The sequence below is a fragment of the Trichosurus vulpecula genome, chromosome 3 (assembly GCF_011100635.1).
Source record: "Trichosurus vulpecula isolate mTriVul1 chromosome 3, mTriVul1.pri, whole genome shotgun sequence".
Classification (NCBI taxonomy): domain Eukaryota; kingdom Metazoa; phylum Chordata; class Mammalia; order Diprotodontia; family Phalangeridae; genus Trichosurus; species Trichosurus vulpecula.
The window spans coordinates 335,214,987-335,237,253 of record NC_050575.1 but is presented as its reverse complement, the minus strand read 5'-3'; the positions used below and the strand labels follow the sequence as shown (position 1 = coordinate 335,237,253).

The following is a 22,267-nucleotide window of genomic DNA, read 5'->3' as shown; positions in this document are numbered from 1 at the left end:
GTAAATTTCTTTGAAAGTTCAGAGGAGAGAGGAAAGCTTCCTAGAAGTGACAACATTTAAGTTGGCATAGAAAAACGTTTGGGATTTCCTTAGGCAGAAATATATATACCCATATATATATATATATATATATATGTATATGTATATATGTTTGCGTGTGTATGTGTGTCTGTGTGTGTGTGTGTGTGTGTGTGTGTGTGTCAGTGGGCCAAGGCATTGTAGGAATAAGGAATACATGAACAAGGCAGAAAAGGAGAGGGCATATTCTGAAAACAGTAAGACTTTGAATTTGGCTAGAGTGTAGAAGATGTAAAGATGAAGAGTGTGAGATCACTAAGGTTCCAAGGAATTTAATTGTGTTACAGGGAGTTGTCCTGTTTGGACATTTTTTTCAACAACTTGGTAGAATTTTCCAAATAATAACATTGTTCTGAAATTTTTTATTTCTGTCCTGACATTTATCTATCAGTAGATGAGAAACAAGCAGATAGGTGGCACAGTGGACAGAGTGCTGAGCCTGGAGTCAGGAAGACCCGTCTTTTTGAGTTCAAATCCAGCCTTGGCCTCTTACTTGCTGTATGACCCTAGGCAAGTCACTCAATCCTGTTTGCCTGTTTCCTCACCTATAAAATGAACTGGAGAAGTAAATGGCAAACCACTCCAGTATCTTTGCTAAGAAAACCCCAAATGGGGTCATGAAGAGTCAGACACGACTGAAAAATGACTGAAGATGAGCAACAATGCAGTTATATTGGAAAGGGTTCTAGATTTGGATTCAGGGTAGACTTAAATTTGAATCCTTCCTCTGATTCAAAATTGCAAACTATGACTTACCAATGATGTGACCGTGCACAAGCTCTATGAGCTGCAAGTTTCCTCATCTGTAAGATGGTGATACTAATACTTACTTTTCAGTGTTGTCTTGGGGACCACATGAGATAATGCACGTAAGTCTCATTAAAAACCCCAAAGTACTACGTAAATAGAAACTATTACTATAGTCTTATAAGTTGGGCTAGTGTGAGTTCATTTTCATATACAGTTTATGTACTTATGTTTACATATAAACGTCTACCTGATTATTTTGATTTTTCACCTGCTTTAGTCATACACACACTCACACAGAGACTTAATAGATGGAGATATTCACTGTTCATATTTACTTTAATATTGTTGCAAACACGTTTCCCTAAACATTTATTTATCAAGATATATTCTGCTGTATCTTTAAAAAAATCACTGAGATGAGAGATGAGACTTTCATTTTCTTGCCTTTATTTCATGTTAGAACCCCAACCATTTTATTTTTAGATTCATTTTACTGGGGAAATCAAACAATCCGTGGCACTTACTTGCCAGTAGATGTGAAAGCATCTTTCTAGTTGTTTCCCATAATGTTGTTTCCTGGCTCATTGCTGCCTATTGCTTTAGGGCATGCATTTATTCCCTGGTCAGAGTCCAATGGGATCCAATGATATTTAGAAATAGATAAATGGTGTGTCACTTCACAACCAATGAAAGGTCATAGAAAATGGCTTTATGGTGGTTAAAGGAATGTTAAATGAAATTTGAACTAAATTGATTTCTTTTGTTTTTCTAATTCAAATAACAGAATAAGCTGAGTCCAAGGTACCCTAGCACAGCCTGAATGGTTACTTCTAAAGGACTATATAGAGTGAGTTTATGCATTGATCAGGACTATACTCTCTCTATGTACTCTAAGGTTCTCTGGCTCTGTGAAAACTGGTTTCACTTATTTGTAACGTTTTTGCGGATTTTCTTTTTAAAGACTAATACGTGAGATGCCCCCTCGCTTATGGGCAGCTAGAAAAGCTACCAGACATTTGAGTCACTCAGAAACACGAGTGTTGTTATCTTTACCAGCCAAACTGAGAATCCATGAGTTCAAAACAAAAGACTTTGATCAAACAACACAACAAATAAAGTAAGAAAAGAGGCCCCCTGTTCATATTCAGGATATGCTCTTCCACAGGACACCATGCTACCCTTGAGGAAGACGGCGTGGATACAGAACCTGTATCTCCCAAACGTTTCGAAGACTCAGCCCAAAAAAAATAAACCCAAACCTTACAGGAGTTGTGTGGAACCTGGGCACTGAGTTAAGCATTGCTTCTGAGCAGGAAATGATGCTACTGTGGGTGAGGCAGGGTCTCCATTCTTACCCTTATTATGCATATGGCCCAGAGGAGCATATATAAGGCACTAGCTATATGGCAAATGTGTAGTGAGCTCAACACTGTGAATACAAATAGAAAAGTAAGACTTTTCTAAGTCTATTCTAAGACTGCTTAGAGCTCACTAGAAGAGTTCAACTTAACTAGGCTCAGTGGAAGAGCAGAGGGCAAGGCACAGAGTCCTGAGGGGAGACTGTTGGCCAGGAGGGATGCCGATGGGATCTCAATGGGTAGAATGGGGATGCAGGGTCACCCTATATAAGTAAAAATAATACTTTGATTCTTTCACTGATCTGTCATTTTGTTGGTATAGGCATTCCCTTCACCAATGGAAAAAGAAATAAATGAAAGATATTGTCGACTTCGTACTTAATTATAAAGAAACATTTTAAATTTTTTGACTAGATCTATGAATTTATCAGTATAGCAAGTTCTCACAGTGAGAAGCCTGCTCTACCAATACACATCCATGCACCTTCTTTAATTTTTAATCTTAAAGAGTCATCTGGGGTGGGGCTCCTGAGGGGCTAAGGGACTTGCTCATGGTCAATTAGGTCTCTTCCTGATTCGAAGACCAGCTTCCTATCTACTATGCCTGAGGCAGTGGGATAGCTTTGGAGTAAAAAACTATCCCACTTTCATATGCATCACATGTGAGAAAATGGTATCATCTAGTCATTCCCTCTAGTGGCAGAAATGGAAATTTGGGGAACTTAAGAAAAAAATTTCAGAATGAGCCTGGAATAAATCTTTAATAGCTTATCTAAACATATATAGTATTATGTATTGTTTATATGCTAAATATCTCCAATGGAGACCAATCTTTAATGAAGGACCCCGAATAATAACAATAACTTATATTTGTTTCATACTTTCGTGTTTACAGTGTGCTTTCATATGTATTATTTCAATCACTCTTCAAAATGATTCTAGGAGGCCTGGGGGGAAGCAATGATCACCCACATTTTATAGCTATGGACACTGAGACTAAGAAACACTATGATTTGCCTGAAATCAAATACTTACCCAGTTAGCAGTGATAGATCCTGGGTTAGACCCCATCACTTTCCTGATTACTAACTTAGCACTTTTCCCACTTGATCATATCACCTCGCTATGTAGGTGCTCTTCTCCATCATTTAATTTTGAGAGGTTTGTATTATATATTTGTGTGTGTGTGTGTATGTATGCATGCTTATTTGGTTTTGATTTTGCATATAATTATATGTGCTCTTTTTGAATCGATGATGTTCATTGGAAGAAAAATTCTGGTCTTAACTAAATAGTTCAAACCAGAGGCTAGAAAACCAAATTAGCTTTATTAAGTATGATTTCTTCTTTAGTTTATTAAATGTATATGAATTATTAACAATTTTAGAATAATGGATGTAATCATTTATATATTTCCCTTCTAGCTCTTTTAAAGAAAATTTAAAGCAATGTTTTGCTCCTTCGATTTCAACATTTTTATTAGATTTCTTGACTTCAGAAACCTGGATTCTTTAATCCAATACTGGGTTAAGTGTATAAGATAAATCTACCCTCAGTTTGCCTTCCTTTATGACTTCTGCTGATTTCAGATGAAGCTTTTTGGGAAAAATCTGAAACCAAGATTGGCACCAATATCTGATAACTTTGATTTGTGCAATCAGTTTGCAACCTTTGCCAATTATTATTGAATTTTCAGCATGGATTAATGCTAGACATGCATTGTGTTATCTTTAGTTTTTGTCTTAATTTTGCATCAATTTGGAAAAATGCCTTGCACGTATAATATTCTGAGCAGAAAAAATAACCTTTGTCATAATCTCCAATTGACAAGAATCTTGTTCTTTTCTTAGCGTTTAGCCTCTGTGGGATTGGATGCCAAAAACACAGTCTGCATTTGGGACTGGAAGAAGGGAAAACTACTGGCAACAGCAACTGGCCATTCAGACAGGGTAATTATACTGCCCTGAATCATTCATAATGAAAGTATACAAAAATCTCTTTCTGCGTACGTGTGTATATGAGATGTCTTTAGGATTTTTGAAATGCCTTTTGTTCTTACCAGTTTAAATTTTTTAAAGTTGCTGTCTTAATTCATTTTTTAATAAAAGTATACTAAAAGTATACAGATGTTTCCTCCATCAGTCAACAAACATTAGTTAAACACCTCCCTTCTTGCCATATACTAGCACTGGGGATAAAAATACACAAATGAGACAGTTCACATCCTTAAGGGGCTTACATTTTCTAGAAGACAACATGTTCACAAATTACCAAATATATAATACAGGCATAAACACATAAATATATGCATGTGTTTATATATATGTGCATTATATATGCATATTTAATAGACAGTGATTAAAAGGAACTAGGGAGTGCTTAAAAACTGGGGAAACAGGAAAGGCCTCTCAGAGGAGGTCAGGCTTGAGCTGAGCCATAAAAGGAATTAAGATTTTCAAGAGTGGGGGGCAGCTAGGTGGGGCAGTGAGTAGAGCACTGGCCCTGGAGTCAGGAAGACCTGAGTTCAAATCCAGCCTCAGACACTTGACACATTTACTAACTGTGTGACCTTGGGCAAGTCACTTAACACCAATTGCCCTGCCTTCCCTCCTCCAAAAAAAAAAGATTTTCAAGAGTGGGAATTGAGCATTTAGGGCATGAGGCACAGCCTATGTGTGCAGAGACACAAAGGTGGGAAATGAATTGTGTATAGGGAAGGGATGGAGAGGAAATAAGCATTTATATAGCACATACTATGTGCCAGGCACTGTGCTAAGTGGTTTATAAGTATTATCTTATTTCATTCTCACAAAACCCTGCAAGGTAGGTGCTATTATTTTACATTTTACATTTTGCAATTGAGAGAACTGAGGCAAACAGAAGTTAAGCAATTTTTTCGTGTTCACACAGCTAGTAAGGATCTGAGGGTAGATTTGAACTCATATCTTCTGGAAAAGGTATGCTGGAGACAGATTGCAAAGGGTTTTAAATAGCAAAGAGAACAGTTTGTATTTTAACCTAAAGGGAATGGGGAGCCATTTTTCAATTGAAGAATGGTGCAGTGAGATCTGGCCTTTAGGAATGTCAATTTGACCGCGAGGGTGGAGAATGTATTGGAGAAGGGAAAACCTGAATGCCAGGAGACAAATCAGGAGGTGATTGCCATAGTTTGGTCAAGAAGTGATGAGGGCACATATTTGTGTCTAATGGTAGTGGGGGGATGTATGGGGGAGAGAGGGGTAAAGGGAAGAGAAGGGAAGAAAAAGAAGAAAAATAAAGTTACACAATAACTTCAGTATATATTTAAGGGGAATAGCAAATTGTACATAATAGATTTGCAGTTTGATGTACAACCATCTTTTTTTCTATTCTACTGTTGTGAAATGCTTATTTTATTTCTTAAGTTCAGAATAAAATGAATAAAATTTTTAAAAAGAAGTAATGAGGGATTAGACTAGGGTGGTTGTGTGACTGAAAGGACAGATGAGGGAGATATTGAGGACATGGAATCGACAAGGATTGGCAACTAATTGAATATGGGAGTTGAGGGAGAGTGAACAGTTGAGGCTGAATTTTAAGTTGCAAGCCTAGGTGTTTAAGGATGGCAGTACCTTTAACAGAAATACAGAAGGAAGGGGGAAGCATGGGTTTAGAGAGAAAGCATCAGTTCTGTGGAGAGCATACTGAGTGTGGGGTGACTGTGGAACATCCAAGTGGAGATGTTAAATAGGCAGTCGGAGATTAAGGTCTGGAAATCAGGAAAGAGATGTAGGCTAGATATATAGAACAGGGCACCATCTGCATGGAGATGATAATTGAATCCATTAGAGTATAGAAAGAGAAGGGAGATGGTCTAGGACAAAGCTCTAGAATATACCTTTGCACAGGGCAGAATATAGATAATGAACTTGTAAAAGAGACAGAGGAATTTCTGTTTGATTGGTTAGAAAAGAACTTGGAGACAGCAGAGAGGAAAGAGTATATTTGATGTCATTTGTGTCAAACATTGAAGATATATGAGAAAAGATGAAGAATGAGAAGAGAATAGTTATTGGATTTAGCAATAAAGAGGTGATTGACAACCTTGTTTCCATCGAGCAGTGGGGATGGAAGCCAAGTTTCAAGGGACTGAGCAGTGAGTTTGAGAAATGACAAAACAGAGTTAATGGAAATGAATAGTTCTCCCTATCCCCACCCAGGAGTTTGTGAAGGGAAATATGATAACTTGAGGGGATGATAGGTTAAATGAAGTTTAAGTGAAGCAAGTTTGTAGGTAGCAGGGAAAGGCAAGTGGGTAAGGAAAATTAGGACAAAATATTGTATAATCAAATGGACAAGCTCCTGGATGAGACAGGATAAGAGGATCAAGGCTACAGGTAGATGGTTGGGAATTGGCAAGAACCACCTCCATATAAGGTTAGTTGACCTGTTCTTGATGAATCACATTGACTCTTTGTAATCAATGCTTCTAGGACTTCCTGTTAAGGGGATGGCTTTCTGTCCATTATGCCTCTCATATACACATAGATGACATAAAAATAAAGTTATATTACAGTTAATGGCCATTGAGTGTCATTTTTGTCTGTGTACAGCTCCTATTAAAATCAGTAAGATACAATTTAATAATAATTGCATGCAATCAGGCAAGAGGGAATAGGATATCTACTTTTAGTCTGTAAGAATTATATTTCTTTACTGTTGTGCTATAAAAAATGATGAGCAGACAGATTTCAGAAAAGCCTGGAAAGACTTCTGTGAACTGATGCTGAGTGAGGGGAGCAGAACCAGGAGAACATTGTACACAATTACTGCCACATTATGTGATGACTAACTTTGATAGATTTGGCTCTTTTCGGCAATGCAAGGTCCTAAGACAGCTCCAAAAGGTTTATGATGCTATCCACATCCAAAGAAAGAATTACAGGGTCTGAATGCAAATCAAAGCATGCTATTTGCCTCTCTCCTTTTTGTTTTGTTTTGTTTCTTCTTTCTTGTGATTCATTCCATTGGTTATAATTCTTCTTTACAACATGACTAATGTGATGATATGTTTAATATGAATGTATATGTAGAGCCTATATCATATTGCACACCGTCTTGGGGAGGGGGGAGAAGAGGGAGGGGGGAGAAAATGTAAAACTCAAAAGTTTGTGGAGTTGAATATTCTAAACTAAAATAAATAGATTAATTAAAACTTAAAAAAAGGTAGGGGTAGCAATCATGATCTCAGACAAAGCAAAAGCAAAAATAGACCTAATTAGAAGAGATAATCAGGGAAACCACATTTTGTTTAAAAGGTACCACAGACAATGAAGTAATTAAAAAATTTTGCATCAAAAAAAATTTATGTTTCTCAAAAATGTTTTGAATAATTCACTTTTTGCTTCACTTTTGAATTTCTAAATTGATTTTTATTCCTAATAATATCTAAATTGATTATTCTAAATTTCTAAGTTGACTTTTAAAATATACCTTATTAATACCTTGAGTTGCTATCTAGTGTATAGTTTGTTGAATAGAATTGAATTTAGTATATTCCCCACAGTGAGGTGGGTCACATTTAGGAAACTGAACCATGATTTTAATCACTCCATGCTGCGTACTGCTATCAAATATATACATATATATTTATATATGCATATTTTATATATATAATATTTTAAAAATATCAATATCCTCCTGTTAATGGTAAATGACTACAAATCATGGGAAACCCCCATCTCAGAAGAGTCATAATTACAGAGGCTGGGTGGTCGCAGGATAGTATTCATAATTAGTCAACCTCAAAAAGTATCCTAAAATGCATCTTCAAGGGCATGCATAATAGACAAAGCATTGAACCAGTCACGTTTTGAAAATGAGTGATAACAGAAAGATAGGACTAGTATGAAAGAGAGAGAGAGAGAGAGAGAGAGAGAGAGAGAGAGAGAGAGAGAGAGAGAGAGAGAGAGGAAGGAAGGAAGGAAGGAAGGAAGGAAGGAAGGAAGGAAGGAAGGAAGGAAGGAAAGAAGGAAGGAAGAAAAAGCCAGAGAGGCCTTCTAGAGTCTCAAGTACAACCTCCATGGAGGATTGAGGAAGAATCACAGAAACTAAGAAGAGAGCATAGATAGGTTGCTCCCATCTGCGCTGGGGAAGAAGTGAAGATCACAGAACCACTGAAGTGTTTTCATTTAAGTAGATGTTCCTGCTGAAAGACTCATTAAATATTGAATATGCTGTCATTTTTAGGGTGAGCATTTTTATGCAGACTAAACTAATGTAAGGAGAATTATGGATCTTATGGGTCCCTTTGGGTTAGTAATGTACCTTGATTCAGTTGTGCTATAAGGATCTGGTCTTCTCCCTCAGAGGTTTGGAGTGGATAATTCTCAGCAAACTGTGTCACACCAACTGAAACAACAAAAGGCTGACTTATAAGCCAGAATCCCAATTTATTAACTTATAATGGATGTTATAGCTGTAAAAAAAATATAACCAGGACTGGCATCTGTACAGGGGATCTGCTTCTCCATCTGGAAATACCTAACATGCTAAATGAATTGAAGTAGCCCAAAGCCTCATAAAATAGCTCGAAACAATGAATCTGAAGGATGCTGGCAATGAAATATTATAAACCAAGTCCTCTCAAGAGCATTCGTAGATGGAACTGGAAGGAGGTAAACATACCCATTGGAACAGATCAGCTGGCAATTCAGTAGTGATTTAGTTTCATTAGTAATGAATTCAGAAACCCCACGTTTGGACTCTTCCTCTTTAGTAGCCAATGAGGGTAGAAGTAGGAATGATGGTTAGTTAAGAAGCTCAAAACAAGAAGTGTTATTTCATTGGTCCTGGTGAGGAAATGCACTTTACCAATGCAAATCAACAACTAAAGGAGTACTGAGAATTTAAGTGACTCACCCAGCATCACACATCTAGTGTGCGTCAGAGGCAAGGCTTAGGGCTAGGACAATTTGACTCCTAGGCTCTGTATGCTATACCACCCTTATGGTTGTTCAGTCGTTCTGACTCTTCGTGACCCCATGCACCTTCGGTCCTCACTATTTCTCAAGTTCGTGTTCATTGTTTTCATGACGCTATCTATCCAACCAATGAAAAATGAGAACTCCACAGGGTTTTTACCAGCAGGGTAGTTCATCCACCTCTAAGAATGCAGCATTTAATTCCATCAAAAGTAAAGTACAAGCAAAGGTTAGAGAGATGCAGGATTCTTGGCTCAGTCAGAAGGCATATGAAATTCAGTTTTATGCTGATAGTAATAATCCAAAGTGCTTTTATGATGCCCTGAAGGCTATTTATAGGCCAGAGACCTATGGTGTATCCCAAGTACTCAGTGCTGACGGAGCCGCATTGATTAGTGATAAGGACAGGATTCTAGAGAGATGAGCTGAACACTTCTATAGCATTCTCAACAACATCAATCAATATTGAGGCCATTGACTGTTTACCTCAGGTTGAAGTCAATCCCTCCCTAGCTGAAGCTCCAACTGAAGGAGGTTTTGAAAGCTGGTAGGCTCCTTTCGTGTGGCAAAGCACCTGGTGCTGATTCTATATTCCAGCTGAGATTTACAAGGTAGGGGGTCCATTGCTCATACAAAAGCTGACTGAAATTTTCTAGGTCATATGGCAAGATGAGGTTACACACCAGGAGTTCAAGGATGCCTCCATTGTCCATCTCTATACAGGTAAAGGAAATAGATTGTCCTGTGACAATCACAGGGGAGGGTCTCTCTCTTAGTCACTGCTAGCAAGATTCTTGCCAGAGTCCTCCTTAATAGGCTGATCTTTTACCTGGAAGATGGTCATCTACCTGAGAGCCAGTGTGGTTTTAGAAAGGGCCGAGGAACAGTCAATATGGTCTTTGCTGCCCAACAACTCCAAGAGAAATGCCAGGAGCAGAACAGGGGTCTGTACACAACATTTGTAGATGTGTCCAAGGGTTATGATACTGTTAGTTGTGAGGATTTATGGAAAATTATGTCAAAATTTGGTTGCCAGGAGAAGTTCATCAACATTGTATGTTAATTTCATGACAACATGTTTGCCCAGCTTCTAGATAATGGACAATGCTCTCATGCCTTCCCAGTCACAATGGAGTGAAATAAGGCTGTGTTGTGGTTCCCATGCTTTTTAGCATGATGTTTTCAGCCATGTTGTCAAATGCTTCAATGAGAGTGAACACGACGTCAAGGTCAGCTACCACACTGATGGTAAATTCTTCAACTTGAAAAGGCTATAAGCCAAGACCAAAGTGGAGGGAGTGTTGGTACATGACTTTCTGTTTGCAGATGATTGTGCACTCAATGCAGCCTCTGAAGCTGAGATGCAACAAAGTATGGATCAATTCTCTGCTGCATGTGCTAATTTTGGCCTAACAATTAACACCAAGAAAACATAGGTGCTCCATCTGCCACCGCCACATCATCCATATGTGGAACCATCAGTTACAGCAAATGGAGAAGTTCTGAATGCTGTGGAAAAGTTCACTTATCTTGGTAGTGTACTTTCCAGGGATGTACACATTGATAATGAGATTGACACTTGCATTGCCAGAGATATCTTAGTGTTTGGGAGGTTCCAAAGGAAAGTATGGGAGAGAAGAGGTATTAGACTGACTAACAAACTGAAGGTCTACAGAGCCATTGTGCTGACCTCATTGTTGTATGTCTGTGAAACCTGGACAGTCTACTAGTGCCATGCCAGGAAACTGAATCACTTCCATTTGAATTGTCTTAGGAAGATTCTGAAGATCACCTGGCAGGATAAGGTACCAGACACTGAGGTCCTCACTCAAACGAAACTGCCAAGCATTCACACTCTGCTTCAGAGAGCTCAACTCAGATGGGCTGGCCACATTGTTCAAATGCAAAATGTACCCTTGCTAAAAAGACTATTTTATGGAGGATTCACAAAGGGCAAGCGTTCACATGGTGGTCAGAAGAAGTGATACAAGGACACTCTCAAGGTCTCTCTCAAGAACTTTGGAATTTATTTGCAACATGGGAGACACTGGCACAGGATGGCTCAGTATGGCATGCCTGCATCAGAGAAGGTCCTGTGCTCATGAGCGAAACAGAATTGAAACAGCTCAAAGGAAACGCAGGATACACAAATTTAGAGAATTCACCCCAAACGTTCACATGGACTCTTTGTGCCTGACCCGTGGTAGAGCATTCTGAGCTCATATTGGTCTGATCACACATTGAAACTTGACTCTAGCATAGTGATCTTATTTTGGTCCTCTTCAAGAACGAAGGACAGCAACCAACCAACCATCTATTCATCTCATTCTCTGCCATCCCTTTTTCCTTTTGCCTTCAATCTTTCCCAACATTGAGGTCTTTTCGAGTGAGTCCCATCTTCTCATTAGGTTAGCCAAAGTATTTATATGCTTTAGTTTCAATATTTGTCCTTCTAATGAATAATCTGAATTAAGTTCTTCAAGTATTAACTGACTTGATTTCCTTGCTGTCCAAGGGACGCTCCAAACTCTCCTTTATCACCATAATTCAAAAGCATCTGTTCTGCAGCATTAAGTTTTCATTGTAGTTCAGCTCTCATAGCCATACATTGCTACTGGAAAAACCATAGCTTTGACTATTTTTTTGGCAAGGTGATGTCTCTGTTTTTTAGTATGCTGTCCAGATTTTCCATAGCTTTCATTCCAAGGAGTAAATGTTTTTTTAATTTCATTGATGCAGTTGCTATTTTCAGTGATCTTTGAGCTCAAGAATAGAAATCTGACATTGCTTCCATTTGTTCTCCCCCTATTTGCTGGGAAGTGATGGGACCATTTGCCAAGATCTTAGTTTTTTTTGAAGTTAAGTTTCAAGCCAACTTTTCCACTCTCCTCTTTCACCCTCATCTTAATCTCTGTTCACTTTCTGCCATCTGCATATCTGAGATTGTTGATATTTCTTTCAGGAACCTTAATTACAGCTTTTGAATGATCCAGCCTGGCATTTCATGTGATGTATTCTGCCTATAACTTAAATAAATAAGGTGACAGTATACAGCCTTGTCTACTCCTTTTCCAATCTTAAACCAATCAGTTGTTCCATGTTTGATTATAACTTTTGCCTCTTGATCTGCATACAGGTTCCTCAGGAGACAAGTCAGGTGATCTGGTACTCCTGTCTCTTTAAGGATTTGATACATTTTGTTGTGATCCACACAGTCAGAGGCTTTAGTGTAGTCAATGAAGTTGAAGTAGATGTTTTTACGATACCTTCTTGCTTTCTCCATAATTCAGCAAATGTTGGCAATTTGGTCTCAAGTTTCTCTGCCTCTTGGAAAACCATGTTGCTCCTCTGGTAATTCCCAGTTCACATGTTGCTGAAACCCAACTTGCAGAATGTTAAGTATAACCTTGCTGACATGTGAAATAAGCACAATTAATTGTTAATTTGAACATTCCTTGGCATTGCCCTTCTTTAGTATTGGGACATAAACTCATCTTTTCCAATCCAGTGGCCGCTGTTGAGTTTTCCAAATTTGCTGGCATCAGCCTACCTTTCATATATACACCTATATATAACTTATACACACCCACAGGCTACATGTCAGTGACTACAAACAATTATATTGTTATACTACAACCTCTTATTTATGCCTTAAGCACTCTTCCTCCACTAGAACTCCATTCTGTAGCATAAACCGAATCAATACCAAATGTCAATATTGATCCTACTCTCTTTGCATGGATACAGAAAACTGAAATTGGGAAGAACACTCAGAGCGAGGAAAATCTAACCAAAAGGAAGAATTTACTGCTTCTATGAGCTTATTCTCAAATTTTTTCCTTCTAAATTCCTCTGAAATTTTCTTCGGAATATAATTTTATTCTTTTCTTTGCTCTTAGTGTCTTTTCCCCTCTTGCTGGATATGTAATATTATCTACTTTGTGTTTATAAATAAAAAGAGAAGTGCAAATAGTTTCCAGCTAATCAGGTTGATTTTCAGCATATCTTTCCTACAAACCACATAGTCTATATTCAATTTTTAATTCAACAAGTATTTATTAAGCATCTGCTGTGTGCTGTGCAAGGTATCAGGCTGACAAAGGCAATAATAATAAAGCAATCTGTATTCTCACAAAGCTTATGTGTGCACAGATAAGTAAACATTATGTGTGTGCGTATATGTGCACACACACACAATGTTAATACAATTTAATTGGGAGGACAATAACAATGAGGGGGTGATCAGAATAGGCCTCATGTAGGAACTTATACTTTCAATCTGATCCAATCCAATAAAGATTTATTAAGTGCCTAATATGTGCCAGGGGATACAATTAATAAAAAGAAAGCCATTCTCTGCCCTCAAGTAGGCTCAAGGAACTTATAGTCTAAAGAGGATGACAACATACAAAAGGAGGCAGGAAAGCAGAGAGGTAGGGGTCAGAATGGAACACCAAGGGGTATCTTGTTCTGCAGAGTTGAAACCAGGCAGGACAGCAAATGCAAAGTGGAATGATCTTGAGCTTACTCACTTTGAGGGACTGTATCTGTGATCTCACTATTATAGGTAAAACCTACAGAGGCATATTGTCACCCACCCATGACTCTTCTCTGCATCTTCTCTTAAATCCCCCAGAAGGGATCTGCTCAACATGTGGAGGGATTTCTATATCTTTTGATATTGCATGGGTGCCAATGGAGTAAATAGGCTACCCATCGGTTATCCTTATTCTCACTACATGACAAATTCACCTCCTTTTCAGGTCTTACATTTCTTTGGTAGTGGTAATATCTTTTATATTATTTCTCCTATTCAGTTCTTTCTAGAGGATAGTTATAGATTAAATTAATCTTTGTTATTGGTCCAGCATAAATATTACTGCCCCCATATACATTTATGCTTAACTTCCCTGTTGCTTAAATGGATAGGTCGTTTAGCTTAAATGGTTAGATCACAAGATAGGAGATTTGGGTTTTATTGCTAGCTCTGATAATCAGTTCATTTCTCTGTCTTGCTTTTCCCATCTCCAGAACGAGACTAACTAGTACTAGCTGCACCTATCTGCAGAAAGGGTTAAAAAGCAAACTTTACAGAAGCGTTTTAAGATATTTGGAAAAATACAAACTCTACTCATGTGGTTTATATAAATAGGACCTTAAACACACCATTAGTGAATTGCCATAGTGCCTTAGTAGTTAAATGCATTTCTTTTGCTGATACATCTGAAAGTTTTTTGTTGCATTTTTATAGAAAATGCCATCAGGGTGGCGTACCTGTGGCCTGGAGGCCACATCTGGCCTTCTAAGTCCTTGGGTGCAGCCTTTTGACTGAGTCCAAGTTTTACAGAACAAATCCTTTTATTAAGGGGATTTTTTTCTGTGAAGCTTGGATTCAAAAGGCCTCACTTGAGGACCTAGAGGGCCACATGTGGCCTCAAGGCTACAGGTTCCTGACCCCTGTATCTAAACAGTTGTAGTTGTTTATCTCTCTACTCAGGAGACTCTCAAACTTTCAATAAGCAGGGACAAGAAAATAAGCAACATGTGATACAACCATTGGATTTTTTCTTCATCTAAGTTTTGGGTTCTTAACTTTTTTACGTCATGGACTCCTTTGGCAGTTTGGTGACGCTATGGACCTTTTCTCAGAATAACATTTTTTATATACATAAAATAAGAATACAAAGGAAATCAAAGGTTAGTAAAAATAAAGATTAATTTTTTTCCCATGCAAATTCACACTTCCCAAGATTTATTCATGAAGTCTATGGACCACAGGTTAAGAATTCCTGATCCAACCCAATTCATTTTTTATCCAAGCTCTAAAGCACTGAATTAATATAACACTGCGTCCTATTTAAGTGAGCCTAACATCTGGAAACTTGAAAAACCTGATTAAATTTTTGTATATATCCAGTATTATCAAAATAGCCATTTTAAATTTTTTGGTATAATATATGCTTTTCCTCCCCAAACAGATTTTTGATATTTCCTGGGATCCATATCAGCCAAACAGAGTGGTTAGTTGCGGAGTGAAACATATTAAGGTAAAATTAGTTTTATTGCTTTCATGTTTTATTTTATTTTGAACAGATTTCAGGTGTAGTTATTTTATACAGATACTTAGGAATTTGAAGGAACTGCTAGGTATTATTCATCTGGAGGGGGGTGGTGGTGGAGGTGGAGATCTTTTCTTAATTCTATGGTGCTTTTATCTATCTTTCACCTATCCATACCTAATTCTACCTGATAAGGCAGACTTTCAGAAATGCAAAGTAACAGCAATGAAATAAAGTATTCAGCAGGCATTGGAAAGGGCCCTCTATGTAATTAAATATTAAACAGTGAAGCTCAGAATATTTTCAGCCGTACACCTTTTGGAGCAGTTGCATTTTAAATTCTGTGGAACAATAATTTAAAAAAGGTTTGCAAAATATATTTATATGTATCTCAAACCAGGAGATGTTTTTTTTGATCTTTTGAAATGTTTTCTTAGCAGATAGGAACCATATTGCAGTCAGCATAGAAATTCAAGGACATTTTTTTTAATTGGACTGTACCAAGAAAGCAGGAAGACAGGAAAGCAGACAGAAATGTTTTTAAAAGGGCCATTCTGTTCTCTATTACTCAGCCTGTACTATACAGAAAATAAAATTAACTCAAGCAACATTCCTTACTTCTGACTTTACACAGATCACCCTAGAAACAGGAGTATATGTCTTCTGTTCATAAGGCTGATAGATAACTATGCAAAAAAAAATTGATCTTAAACACATTGCTTTACTTCTTTGGACATCATCTTCCTAATCTATTTAAAATAAAAATGATATGGGAAATTTACAGATTCTCTGAGTTGCAAGGTACCTATGATACCTCAGAGGCAATCTAGGACAATCTAGACCTAGAAAAAAAAATCTCTACAACAAGCTCAACAAGTGGTTAGATAGAGAGATAGAAAGACAGACAGAGCATCTGTTAAGTGTTGACTTTGATCTATGGAGAAATAGATGAATAGATAGACAGATAGATGGACAGAAAGACAAATGGATGGATAGACAGATAGACATAAGAAGGGCTGTCCAACCTTAGGTTTTTATTGAAACAATAGACAATATATTTTGATTTGCCATTTTAGTGAGAGCTCTGCCGTAGCTTGGCTTCATTTACTATAGCATTTATGTAAATTTCTATGCTCATAAGCGGGCCACATAAATCACACTGTGGCCACGCGCATTTTGGACAGTCCTGAGATAGAGCATCTATTAAGTATTGACTTTTACTCTATAGAAAGATATATAGGCAGAGAGTTAGACAGATAAATAGATAGACTGATAGATGGACAGACAGACCTAGCTAGATGTATAAGTGAATAGACAGATCGATCGACAGACAGACAGACAAATAGACAAATGGATGGTTGGATGGACAGATAGACATAAGATAGAGCATCTGCTAAGTGTTGACTTTGACCCTGTAGAAAGATATATAGGCAGATAGTTAGACAGATGAATAGATAGACTGATAGATGGACAGATAGACATAGATGGATGTATAGATGAATAGACAGACAGATAGATCGATAGACAGAGCATCTGCCAAGTGTTTACTATGTGCCAGACACTATGTTAGGCATTAGGAATACAAATGCAAGCAAAAATAAAGACAGTCCTTTAGCTCATGGTAATGGGGAAGACAACATGTAAAAGGGAGAGCTACAAAGCATGGTGGTAGGGGAGGGATCTTCAGGGTGAGAAGGCTGCTGGAGTGAAATGGAAGTCCAGACAGTCAATAGCAACCTTGAGCCAGAGATGAAGATGGCTGACCTGAGTACTTCCTAAAATGGAGGTTCCAGGCAGTAACTACCCAACCAGAGGAAAGGGCTTTAGGAATGGGGGAATCTCTAGGGTGAGAAGACTATGGGAGAAGAGGTGTCATAGTTCTAGATCTTACTTGAAAATTTCTAGTGAGAAGAAAGCCACTACTTCTGAAGCAGCGCACTTTTTTTCCTAATTGTTAGGAAGTTTTTTTCTTACATCAATCAAGTCCAAGCTTGCTTGCTTACAACTTCTAGCTGTTGCTCCTAATTCTGGCTTTCTGAAACCAACCAGTACAAATGTGATCTCTCTTCAACATGACCCCTCAAATATGGGACAGTGGTTATGGTCCTTCCTGCCTAAGTCTGCTTTTTTCCAGGCTAACCATTCCCAGTTTTATTTTTTTCCAGCAGATTCTCACATTTAGATGATCTCCCAGGTTGCTCCCTACCACAACATTTTATGATTTTATAATTCAATGAACTAATATAAAAAGGGGCTATACTGTTTTATTGCTACAGAAATACCCTCTGCTTCACTGTGATTGAAAAAACCTCCTTTCTGGAACTGCAGACTTCAGTATAAAATTGTGTTTGAAGAGCTCTTTCATCAAATTTCTTGTCTCCAGGCTCGAATTTTTGACAATTCTCTGCAGCACAGTACTATATGAGATGATGCAGGCAGCTGGCGAGTAGGAAAGCATTCACTAGCCAGTCTTTTGCTGGAACAATCTTTATGCTTATCCTTTGCTCTGTTTTACTGCTCCAACTTATGATTCCTGCTTTGGTGGCAAGAGAGAATGAGGGAAGGAATAGGCCTCACCATGGTTGTGAGCCCCAAGATGTGCTACCAACTCTTAATGACTTTGAACGTATTTTGTAATATTTATCTAGCTAACAAATTTAACCTGAGGAAACAATTCTCAAATCATATTTATGGCCTTGCTTAAGTGACAAATTAAGGTTTCCTATTTCATACTTTTATAGCAAACCTAGAATAAAAAATACATATATATTTCTATAGAACCATTATTTAGGTACACTCTACTAAACTATAAGCTTTATGAAGTTAGGGACTTATCTAAATATTTTCCCCTGCCTTTATCCTTTGCACATCATCCGTGTTTAATAAATATTTGCTGAGTTGTTGAACTGAACTGCTATAATTCATCTCAGAGAATGCCAGGAAACTAAATAATTCAGAAACTATCCCTTTGATTATTTCCCTTGACTTAGTTTTATGCAGAATAAAACACCCCCAAATCATATTTATTGGATACCAAGTAGATAAACTGCTTGTTTGGGACGATGCTTGCTCTTTTTTTCTCCACTTATTTCCTTCCTTAACTAACTCAGATTTTTAATCCACTTTATCTAAAAACAGAAATGCCTCATGCTCTTAAAATTTCATTTATAAAGTCTCAGAGACCCTCTTTTTGTCAGCTTCATTAATTATACTTTAGCAGACATCCATTAGTGAGAGCAAAAACAAGTACTCATTTGTAAGACAAATTGAAAACATCTGCCAGTGTGCTAGGTCCAGTTAAGGAAGCCCCCTGATGTCTAGGCTCTTGCTTCTGTCTGCCTATAACTTGAAGATTTTGTTCTAAGGAAGAAATTAGCAAAAAAAATTTCAGCAGACTCGACCAAAAATCCATGATCATCACAATCCATATTTTATGTATTCAATCTCCAGATGTACATTTTAAAATTACCTCCTTTATCGAATCATCATAGCTAGTCCCCAGGTAAGCACAACAGTTGGTAAAAAAAAAATCTGACAGACCTTGAGTGAAATTCCTGCATATTTTGCCTAATTACCAGCATTTTGAGACAGAACAGTCAAACAATAATTATCTGAAATTAGCTCTAGGAAAACAATAACAACTTGGGGTGATATGCTTCATTGAATCTGAAGCAAACAAGCCTAACAGGTTTGTTGACGTTGTCTAGGCTTCTTCAGCCTTTACAGGTAAATTGTGGAATTTTAATGTAGGAGGGGCCCCACAGGAGCTGGACTCGATGATCTATGCTCTTACAGGTTGAAGAAGTCTGAACAGTGGCAATAAAACTGTTCACCTCATTTGTTTCAGAGCAAACAAATATCACCCTAGACGATCACCCATGGTTTTCCCAACACGAAACAATTACAACAGAGGAGATGCCGTTTGACGATTCTCCATTTTTTGCAGATGAGTCTGTAAGCCATCTTGATTTGTCACCGCTATATTAGATGTATCATTGAATCTTCATATTTATGGAGGCCGATCAACAGTCCTCCAGTACTTGAAGACAGTCATCATGTCTCTCCTAAATCTTTTCTTCTATAGACTAAAGACCTCAGTTCCTAAAGTGGGTGCTAGTTATAGCATCCACCTGGAGCCCTTGATTTTCGAGGTTGTTCTTCAACTTGTCAATGCTCTTCCTAAAATTACGACACTCAGAACTCACCATCATTCTCTCTATGTGTACAGGCAGAGTATATGCAACTTTGTTTTCAAAACTAGACCTGTGGTGTCATAGTTATAGGAACTACCAGTGTGAAAAATTAGTCTTAGCGTTGCCTGAAGCAATGAGAGGTTAAGTAACTTACCTGGAATCACACACTTATCCAGTATTTGGATAAGTAGTTAATATTTTTAGTTCTCATCATAATGTAATAGATGTTATTATCTGTGTGGAAATGCTCTGCACTGCACCCTATCCATGCTTTCTCCCCTTGTGTGATTCTTGGCCATGTGCTTCCATAGAGGCCCTGTCCAACACACTGGAGGGTTTCCCCTAGGTCTTTTAATCTTTAACACATTAAACATGAAATAGTATTTAATATTTTCATTATTTATTTATTTTATAATATCATTTATTTATAAATATTAAATATTTAATACTTAACACATCATACATGAAATAATATATGTAATATTTCCAAATGTGCGTCAGCTTGCTTACCTTCTTCTATTCTGTTCTAGCTTCGTTTTCAGTGCCTGTCCACTCACAGACCATTCTTATAAAGAACTTGTAGATGAGGACCCATAAACTAATAATTTCTGAAATTTTCTCAGTTTCTTTTTTTGTTCTAACACTATCTATGCTCATTTCCATTTTTTAGAACCTTCTCCTTTTCAAAATACCATGAATGTCTACCCCTGTCTTTAAACTTGTGCTAAACAAACAGGTTTCTCCTGTACATAGTTGGCCAGGTACAGCTGCTCTTCATCTTCCCAAGGGCTGATTTTTACTGGGGCACAAGCCAGAATTCTTTCACCTCTCCCCTTTCCAAGTCAGGTGGAAAACAGAAACCAGGATTTTGTATGAACTTCGGGGACTAAGGTGTTTAGTGTCCAAATATGGTGCTTCCACTGTCATTGGTGATGAGAATGGATAAGTTTAGGAACATTAGCATATCTGTTACATTTTTTGTCTATTTCTTGTCCTATTTTCAATATCAGTTATAAATGCTCTTGGGATAGGCTTAGTTGAGTCTCGAGTTGAAGTTTTCTACAGACTCACTTTATCTTCCACTGCTTTTCATTATTCTGTGACTTGATGTTGCTCCTAGTTTTCGGTGATCCCTCTAGAACGTTTTATAAACCAGCTTGTATTCCAAACCAATATTGCTCTTTACTACTCTGTCTTAGCCAAGAGATCAAGTGTTTGCCACACCTAATTTTTTAGTGTTTTTTTTTGTTTGTACCCAATATGAGCAGTGCAAGGGGAAGTGACCAAATGTTCTATGAAACAGTATTACTTGTTACCTTCAGATACATGATGAAAGCAAATCTTCTGTCACCCGTCTTTGTCCTTTGGGGGGTGGTGATCATCATAAGTATAAACAACGGAAATAGGTGACAGAGCCCATGTGCCAGCATCTCTGGGAGAGATGAAGAAGGTAGAGATAAAGAAGAAGAGAAATTCTACAAACAAAATTGACAAAATAACAATAATGATTCCTCACTTGGTGTCCAACCGGCTTCAGATGAACTTTTATGTATTTAGTTAGATTTTTCCTTGGACAGCAAAAACATTTTGTTGCTGGACTGATGCTTGAAACTTTTCCATATTGGTATGGAACATACCAAAAAGATATTGCACTCTGGTTTTTGTAGTTCTTGAGAACCGCAGTCACCTCTCCGCAATGATGACACCTAGGAGTCAGTTTTGAGGAAGGTCTATGATATAGACCTCAGTCAATGCAGATCAGTAACTGCTCTACAACTTGTAGTTTTTGGAAGCAGTCTAGGTCAATGACAGATTAAATGACTTGCCTAGGGTCACATAGCCTCTCTATATCAAAGGTGACACTCAAACCCTGGAGCTTAGGAGTAGGGTCACAATCTACTATGACATACTCCTTCTCAAAATAAAATTGTGCCATTTATACCACTTAAGAGTGAAAGGAAAGAGGCAGCTAGGTTGCTCAGTGGATAGATTCCCCAGCCCAGGAGTCAGGAGGATCTGAGTTCAAATCCAATCTCTGACACTTGACACTACCTTGTGTGACCCTGGGCAAGTCACTTAACCCCAACTGCCTCACCAAGAAACAAAAGAGTGAAATGAAAATAATAATGAACCAGCAGCTTTTCCCATTTCAGTACACTGAGGCACTTTACTGATAATTAATATTATTTCTAAGAGATAATATCAATATTTAATAAAAAGAGAAATTGGGACATTGAAGCATAGGTATTTACTTAAAAGAAAACTTTATCTCAAAAGCTATCATCAAAAGCCAAGTAGCACTACCCCACTTTACAGATGAAGAAACTGATGCTTAGTGAGATTTCGTGAATTGCCAAGTTCACACAGGCAGCAAATAGTGGAACTGGTATTCACCAGGTATTGAGTCCAAATCCAGTGCTCTTTCTACCCTACCTCACCACATTTGCCAACTCTCAGTCTACTCCTCATTAACTAGCAAACCTTTCATTTGAAAATATGGGCATATTTGAACTGTTACAAGCTTCTTTTTTTAAAACCCTTGTGATCCAGCATCCACTTTCAATCCACTCTAATTGACTTATGAGTTACTCTAATTCCTTGAGGTCATTGACTTTATTGCTACTAAAAATTGAAGTAATTTGACAAGCATTTAGTAACTCATTGCTAAAATGCAAACAGAGCTAGTTCCTTAATTACTAAACCATTGAAAATATATAATTATTTTTTACACATGTCTATAAGGAATAAATGAGATGATGCATGAAACATTCTTTGTGAAATTTAAATCAATATATAAAGTTCAATTATTATTATTATAATTCTTTGCCACAGGAGATTTTTTTAATGATACTTTAGATTTTTAGCAT

At 37.5% G+C, this 22,267-nt stretch overlaps 1 protein-coding gene across 2 annotated transcripts in view; it reads left to right on the top strand.

Moving 5' to 3' along the window:
- EML6 (EMAP like 6) overlaps window positions 1-22,267 on the top strand; it is a 313,373-nt gene that overhangs the window by 147,623 nt on the left and 143,483 nt on the right. For both annotated transcript variants that reach the window (XM_036748788.1, XM_036748789.1), the window contains exons 3-4: window positions 4,037-4,135; window positions 15,127-15,195. In XM_036748788.1, the coding sequence (XP_036604683.1) occupies window positions 4,037-4,135; window positions 15,127-15,195 (168 nt within the window). The remainder of the gene's footprint in view (window positions 1-4,036; window positions 4,136-15,126; window positions 15,196-22,267) is intronic.